At 36.9% G+C, this 7,938-nt stretch overlaps 1 protein-coding gene across 2 annotated transcripts; it reads right to left on the minus strand.

Moving 5' to 3' along the window:
* Positions 1 to 2,816: 2,816 nt before the first annotated feature.
* On the minus strand, positions 2,817 to 6,694 carry hmgb1b (high mobility group box 1b). Of its 2 annotated transcripts, none has more exons than XM_058745489.1 (5): positions 6,535 to 6,694; positions 4,268 to 4,423; positions 3,973 to 4,118; positions 3,718 to 3,892; positions 2,817 to 3,610 (listed from the first exon to the last, which is right to left on the minus strand). In XM_058745489.1, exons 2-5 carry the CDS (start codon positions 4,412 to 4,414, stop codon positions 3,479 to 3,481), a joined length of 600 nt encoding a protein of 199 aa, XP_058601472.1. In that variant the 5' UTR covers positions 4,415 to 4,423; positions 6,535 to 6,694; the 3' UTR covers positions 2,817 to 3,478. The 2 variants fall into 2 exon arrangements, with proteins under 2 accessions (XP_058601472.1, XP_058601473.1); XM_058745490.1 differs by having other exon boundaries at positions 4,268 to 4,420; positions 6,535 to 6,673.
* Positions 6,695 to 7,938: the final 1,244 nt, after the last annotated feature.

Consider the following 7,938-nt stretch of genomic DNA (forward strand, 5'->3'; position numbering starts at 1 on the left):
TTAATCTTTGGTCCACAAACTCAGTTCTTGCCTTTCTATCTTTGGAGCTGGTCAGAGGTTTGTATCTTGCTGTGTAGCATCTGTAATTCTGTGTCAAAGTATCCTGAGGACAGTAGATTGTCAGAGCATCACCCCAGCTTTCTGGAAGTTGTTGGTGATTTTACAGACATGTATTTTAGGGTTCATTTTCACAGCTTTTATGATTTGTCTGTCATCATGCTGTTGTTTTCTCAGCCGATCAGGTCGTCTTTGGTTGCTGATTTTGGCGGTGGTTTCCAAACTCTTGATTTCTCCATGCCCTTTGTTTTTGCTAGAGCTCTAATTGACTTCCTCTTTTCTTTTAGCATCCGAATTGCTTGCTTTTCTCTCAAAGTCAGCTCCCTCATCTTCATCGTGGTTTGTGTGTGTCGTCATCAAGTGCAAGATTCAGAATGCAGAAGTAATGGATATAACTGATACGACATATTCCCTGCTTTTAATATCTGAAGAATTAATGCAACAGGACACAGCTGATCACTTAGAAAGACCTGTGAGGCAACTGTTCCAATAATTATGCTCACATAGGGGAATGTAACAAGTGCTCCAGAACTTCTTAGCTGGTAAAACATATATGTGTTGAATCATCCTGTAATAAAATGTAACATTTTGTAGTTTTGTGTCATATTCATCTTTTAATCATATTTACAGATTTCTTGACTCCACAGCAAACAGAGCAATTTTGTCTTTACTGGAGGGCAGTGTATATATCAGGCAGACAGGGATGTACTGGCCATCGGGCCACAATAGTATGTTATTTATTATAGCCTAAATGGGAATATTTTACTTTTATAAAAGTTGTTTTTGTAGTTTTTTTTTTTTGTTTTTTTTTACAAATTCCGGTTTTACTTATTATTTATTTTAAAAACCATATAATCATGGTAATGAGGACAATGGGTTTACTTGTGACCACCATCTTACTAAACTGGATTCTAAGTAAAAACTATTTCATTATGGCAAAGGCTAATTTAACAGAATAGCTTTAGCTTCTTTTTCTTTAAATGTGTAGTTCTAATTAATTTTTATTTGAAGTACAATGTTGATTCAATAAGAGCCTGATTACAGATACATATCAGTGTATAAATATATAAATTAAGTGTTAGCTATTTACAAATATCAGTTCACCCAATCTTTGCTAAATATTAAAGCGATAGTTCACCCAACAATTAGAATTGTTATAATTTACTCAACATAATGTCATTCCAAACCTGTGGAACATAGCCTAAAAGACGATGTAGTAGAATTCAAGGGTAACCAAATTGGGTTGTTAACATTCTACAAAATATCTTCTTTTATGTTTTTCATGAGAAAATAAGTCGTACAGGTTTGGAATGACACGAGGGTGAGGAAATGATGACAGAATTTATTAGCAGTAAATTCCCTGCATTCTATCTCAAAATCAGTGCTTTACTGTCAAGTGCATTTCTGTGTGAAAATAAATGGTATCTATCATTTATTTCTGTCCTGTTTTATTTATTCATTCATTTATTCACTCCAGTTTAAGGCCCTATAACCCAGCAAAACATTCATGGGAGAACTCGTGGGCTGGATAGACTGGATTTGTCCAGGGCCGAACTTCAACCCCAGTTCAGCCCTGCAGGCAGGTGCTTTTGTCCAAATATGATAATAAGAAGCTCAAGACACTATAGTAGCAGCAGCAGCTCAGTGATGTAAACATGGTGGAGCCTATGAGGGGCAACCAGCTTCATGTAGAATGAAACATCTTTTCTTTAAGTCGGATACAGAGTCAACATTATAAAAATGCTATTTTTTTAAAAGTGCTGTTATTTTCTTTTTTGCTTTAAAGAATGTATTGCAAATTTGGCTAAAAAGTTTGTGCATTCAGCAAAGCAAAAGCAAATATAGTGAATAAAGCCTACAGCGAGTGAGGAACAGATCAAACATGTCTTTTTAGACATGCTAAAAGCTTTAAAAATAAAAATGCCATACATTTTAAAACATCTTGGTTTGTACTGTTACCACAAGACGTTTTCTTTAAAGTAGTTTCAAATCTACGGTAATTTAATATCCAGAGGCACTTTCTTTGCTTCACTGCTTTGTCAAATGCAATCAAAAGGCTAACCGCATTTAGGGTTTAAATGAACTATCAACTGCACCCCTTAAGCGCCCTCTGGCGGATCTAGAAACAGTCTGCCTTATTTTTCTAGCCTTGAGGCGTTTGTTTGTTTTCCCATCTTCCAGGTATTTTGACTTCAGGTCAAGCAATTAATAGTAATTTAGGTCGTACTGCTTGGTTTACAATTGAGCTTCATTTATGTGGACTTGTCATTTCTCTTTGAATAATATAGCAACAGATAAATCCATTTACAAGCGTGAATATTAGATTCAATATTATTTTAACCCCAAAACTGCAGTTGCTTTGAATGGGTGCTTTAGAATATACTGCCATTTTTATTTTGTCCTTCCTTGCAGTGTTGGTCCTTGTAGAGGACGCCAAGGTGAAACCTGAATAAGATGACATCATCGATGTAAACAAAGCAGTTGCATTATTGCGGCCTCAGGGTGTCGCTCTATTTACATATTTCTTAAATTGCTCTTGCTCAGTCACATATTGCTTATTTCAGGTCATTAACCAAAACATTTTGATTTTCAGGTTACGTTTATGCTGTCTGTCTGCTAAGAGACTGTCTTAATTTTTGACGACATGCTCTATTACACAACATTAAAGCAAAAATGTTGAAGATCTTTGTGTGAAGCAACATTCTGAATTTGATCTATATTGCACATAACTAGATACTTCAAAAACTTTTAGAGTCCCAAAAGTGCTAAAATGTTTAATTGGCTGATGCAGATCATTTCTTTGTTGATAATGCAGTAATAAAGAACCAGTTCATAATACAACGCATACATGGACCAATTACACTTCTTAGATGAGGAAGAGTCGCTCGTCATTGATACAATCACTGCAGATATTAAGTAAATTATGCGCAATCGCAGTCACTACAGGAAGAAAAAAACAGGACAGTTTTCTAAAAAAAGAAATGTTTACTTCAGACACATTCTTGAATGTCAAACAAAGCTGCATTCTTGTAATTAGAGTGGTATTCAAAGTACAGTTAAAGGACCTTATGACGGCAAATACGAAAAATAGTTTTAAAAACTAATATGATAGTGTACTACAGATCTACATAAACCAGATAATTGTGCTATGCACCTTCAGAGAAACAGTTCAGTTCATATCATTCAACCTTAAACTGTTCCTGGCAAGAACTACCACTAACGAAAACAAAGATAAAAAATCATAAAACTGAAGACACATAGTGTTAACTTTACAAAAGGAGAATAACACTGTACATCTTAAAAACGTCGCATATACACAGCCTAACAATTCTTGTTTCTGCTGTATTACGCTTGAAGATGTGAATCGTGTACAATTGGGTTTATGGCATGAACAAGAACCTAGGCTACATCAGTAGCTAATCTACTCATCATCCTCCTCGTCCTCTTCTTCCTCCTCCTCCTCCTCTTCTTCATTTTCATCCTCATCATCATCCTCCCCACCATCTTTTTTGGACAAGCCTGCGATTCCCTTTGTGCGGTATAGGGCAATATCCTACAGAAGACAAAAAACATTAACAAATAGGGCAGGGTGCATCTACAATGTAGCAAGTTTGAGAATATTCAAGACTGTTCAGTATGGAAAGACAAAAGAAACTTTACCTTGTCGTATTTCTCTTTAAGCTTTGCTGCTTTCTTCTCATAGGGCTGCTTCACCTCAGCCGATGAGCTATTCCACATTTCTCCAAGCTTTTTGGCAATGTCTCCGATGGACAGACCTGGGTTCTCCCCCTTAATCTTAGGACGATAGTCACCACAGAAAATGAAGAATGCTGACCTTGGGGAGGAAAATTCCATTAAACCAAACTATCTTGAAAAATGTTATATTTTCAATAGGAGTGCAAGGAGTGAACATACGGAGGTCTCTTAGGTGCGTTGGGATCCTTAAATCGCCTCTTCTTCTCACCCTTTGGTGGGATGTAGTTCTTCATTTCTCTCTCATAGCGAACCTTATCTTGCTTGGCCATATCCTCAAACTTACCCTTTTCTTTGGCAGACATTGTCTGTTTAGAATGAGAAAAAACTGTATCAAAAAGTGCAAGGTACACTAGAAAGAGTATATTTTTGCAGAGATTTTTTCAAATAAGTTTAAAAGCACAACATTTCCATAATATAACAGCATAATATTTATCAGCATTTTTTAGAACAGTACCTTCCATCGCTCTGAACACTTCTTGGAGAATTCAGAGAAGTTTACACTGGCTTCGGGGTGCTTCTTTTTGTGTTCTTCACGGCAGGTTTGCACAAAGTAGGCATAAGAGGACATCTTTCCTCTGGGCTTCCTTGGATCTTTACCCATCTTTACCTTCTGGGAAAAAAGGATATTCTCAAATAAATGAAAGTGACATGCTATACTCTTTTAAATTTTGGATTCTTTTACAATTATGATGCAAACACTTCCTACATGTACATACACATACATATGCACATACACACACATTATATATATGTGTATATGTGTGTGTGTGTGTGTGTGTGTGTGACCCTGGACCACAAAACCAGTCTTAAGTCACTGGAGTATATTTCTAGCAATAGCCAAAAATACATTGTATGGGTCAAAATTATCCATTTTTATTTTATGCCAATAATCATTAGGATATTAAGTATTGATCATGTTCCATGAAGACATTTAGTGAATTTCCTACTGTAAACATATCAAAACTTAATTTGTGATTAGTAATATGCATTGCTAAGAGCTTCATTTGGACAACTTCAAAGGTGATTTTCTCAGTATTTAGATTTTTTTGCACCCTCAGATTCCAGATTTTCAAATAGTTGTATCTCGGCCAAATATTGTCCTATCCTAACAAACCATGCATCAATGAAAAGCTTATTTATTCAGCTTTCATATGATGTAGAAATCTCAATTTTGAAAAATTGACACTTATGACTGGTTTTGTGGTCCAGGGTCACATATTATAAAGAAGCAGACATAAAATAATAAATACTATATATATATATATATATTAATTAGATGGCATACTGCACACATACATACACATTTAAAGATTTTTGTTTTATATTTTATTTTCTATATATCATTATAAAGTACTGAGGCACATAATAACTCTAAAAGAAAAAGATCAGCATGATAAAACGTGCAGTGAAATCACATTATTGAGATGGACAGGGAGATGCACAAAGACCGCCTCAAGTTCACGGTGAAAGACAAGGACATCCTCCATTTCGTGAATAAAAACACATATTTAATGGGTTAATATTCATTCCCACTCCCCCCCTTTTTTCCCCCTCATTTATGTGCATTTTACATCAACTGAACATTCATAGCAGCATCGCCCAAGAGCGGGCAGATATATTACATAGGGCCCGCCTTAAAATGACTAAACGGTGCAACAACAATAATATTTCTTCTTCCATTTTGAAAAAGTCGTCTTCATGAGAGAAAGTCCCCCTCAAATGTCTCCTCCCACATTCCTGGGTAATTTCGAGGACCCAAAATCACCGCACTCCGTCCGTTTTTCGCTCCTGGCCCGCCGCTTTCCGATATTATCGCCTCCCCTATGGAAGAAGCCGCTCTGTATGGACACAGTGTCTGTAACTATAAGCGCTATGCAATGGGAGTTTCGCTCTCGTAAGTCTGCCGTTCAACAGGAGCCACATGAGCACAGCTAGCAGAGCCAACATGGCTTCCTCACTCTCTCCCTTTATGTCTGCCAGCCAGAGCCGCATACACACAACACCGGCGGTGGGAAACAATATAAATAGAATAATATCCCCTCTTTCTTTCTCGCTTTTCCTTGGAAAACACCAGAGTTCACTCAAATAGACCCTCGGGCTTTCGTACGAGTGTAAAAAGCAGTGTAAACGAGCTTGGCTGAATTTTATTCTATTAGTTAAGTTGAATGGCGCTTACACCCCGTCAGTCTCCATCCCCCGCCACTCAACGCACTGAGTATCCTCCGCAAGCCAGCCATATTATATTACTGAACACGGCCGCACAACGTCCCGTTCTGAAGGACCAGGGAGAAAACTGCACAAAATGACTAGTACATTCCCTCAGGGCTGGTCAATTTATCCGAGGTGTTATTTTAGTCTGTATGTGAGAATGCCACGCACGTCACTGGCTCACACAATAACAGCTTTAACTGAGACCCAAAAAAGCTAACTGCTTTAGCTGGGATGGCTACCTGACAAATATTACAACCCATCCCATTAAAGACTATTAGAATACTGTCATTTCAAAAGGAAAAATCAATATTTTTTTATCTTCAGGAGATATTTTCAGTCAGGGCATTTCACGCGCACTGACTGAATGACTGGCGAATAGATTCTGACAAAGATTTGTCGCTCTGTTTTCACCAAATACGCAACTACCAACAGAAAATGAGATGTAATATACGACGTTTTTTGAAAAATAGTTAATTTAGGCCCCGACAAGCATATTTTGTGAAAACTCACCAGCCTTCTCTATCTGCAGCTTCTGTGGATGCCTAGATAATGGGGCTTTGAAGTACAATAACACCGATGTGCGCTCTTCCAAGTGCGTGCAGAACCCTCCGCTCACGAGAGACACAGTATACAGTCACGAATCCTATTGGCTACCGCCAAGTCTTGAGCGCCTGTGATTGGCTGTCGGCACACTATAGCCCCTACGAGAGCTGAGGTGCGGTTGGCTGTTCATCGGCGAAACGTCATATTTTTTCAACGGCGCGTGAATATGAAAAACCATACAAGCGTAATACTATCATACAACGTTTTGTACCGCAGGGTACTTACTGTAGTACATGTAAGCACACCGTTGTTGTTTAAGTAAAGGTTTCAAATTGTATGACGAATATTTTGCTTTGAATAAAGGATTTCACCGCACAACTGCGCGTTGATAACTGTCGGAAGAAAAAAGAAGAGTGTAGTGTGTACTGTGTAGTGTGCACTGCGTGTATACTTACTACTACTGCACCTGGACAGCGAATGAAGGCGTCAACCCCTTTAAAGTAGCCAATATCAAAACAAATTTTTGTGAGTTTTGCAAAGTACATTAATGTCATTCTACATATTAGATTAGGAATGTTTCAATGGCATTTCAGTGAGGAAAAAAAGTATGCGCTTGCAACCATAGCAAAAGGACCCCGTTAGAGCATTTTCTTACACAAAGCACAAGTGGCCAACTGTCAATATTTATCATTTAATTGCATATTCGCATGTCACTCGTACATCACCAAAAAAAAAAAAAAAAAAAGTTAAATACGTTAAAGTCTACACTTGGAAACAGGTTTGCCGGTTTTGTTTTAAAATCGCGCAAAGGCTGAATTTGATCCATGCACGAATTGGCCATTCAACAAACTATGGCCAAACTCAATATAAATAAATGAATCAATCCACTGATTATATTTTTTCTTTTCAAATTAGTATAACATAAAACATAAATCACCTGAAATTTATGACGTGAATTTATGAATGAAAAATCCTGAAAGAGCAAAACAGAAAAGAATGAATAGGCCTATTATTAATCTTTTATTCCTCACTGACAACATTTATCGTAGTGAAGATATCAAAAGCCCTTTTTATTGTTTTTAAAACAGAAATCGAACAATTTTTTTAAATTATTATTCGTTATAATTGGTGCTTTTCTTTTCTTGTTAGGCAATGCGAATTATATTACATATAACATTTGCATTTGTTGCTTGAGTATGTTTTGTGATGCGCTGACAATTAATAAAATGGAAATCTTGAAATGCACCATGTTTTCCACTGAGTGGCGCTACGCCCTAATAAAATCGAACTAACTCCTGTAGGTTGGAGAGAAATCTTAAAAGAATTTTGCTGATTTTTTTTTTTTTTTGTTTCTTTAACGTTAACGACTCT

The sequence above is a fragment of the Onychostoma macrolepis genome, chromosome 15 (assembly GCF_012432095.1).
Source record: "Onychostoma macrolepis isolate SWU-2019 chromosome 15, ASM1243209v1, whole genome shotgun sequence".
Classification (NCBI taxonomy): Eukaryota; Metazoa; Chordata; class Actinopteri; order Cypriniformes; family Cyprinidae; genus Onychostoma; species Onychostoma macrolepis.

Excerpts from the sequence above, each read along its gene's own strand:
- hmgb1b (XM_058745489.1), bottom strand. The coding sequence starts at position 4,414 with ATGGGTAAAGATCCAAGGAAGCCCAGAGGAAAGATGTCCTCTTATGCC. Across the intron at positions 3,893-3,972 it reads AACGCACCTAAGAGACCTCC|GTCAGCATTCTTCATTTTCT; the intron begins GTATGTTCACTC and ends TTCCTCCCCAAG. Across the intron at positions 3,611-3,717 it reads TTAAAGAGAAATACGACAAG|GATATTGCCCTATACCGCAC; the intron begins GTAAAGTTTCTT and ends TGTCTTCTGTAG.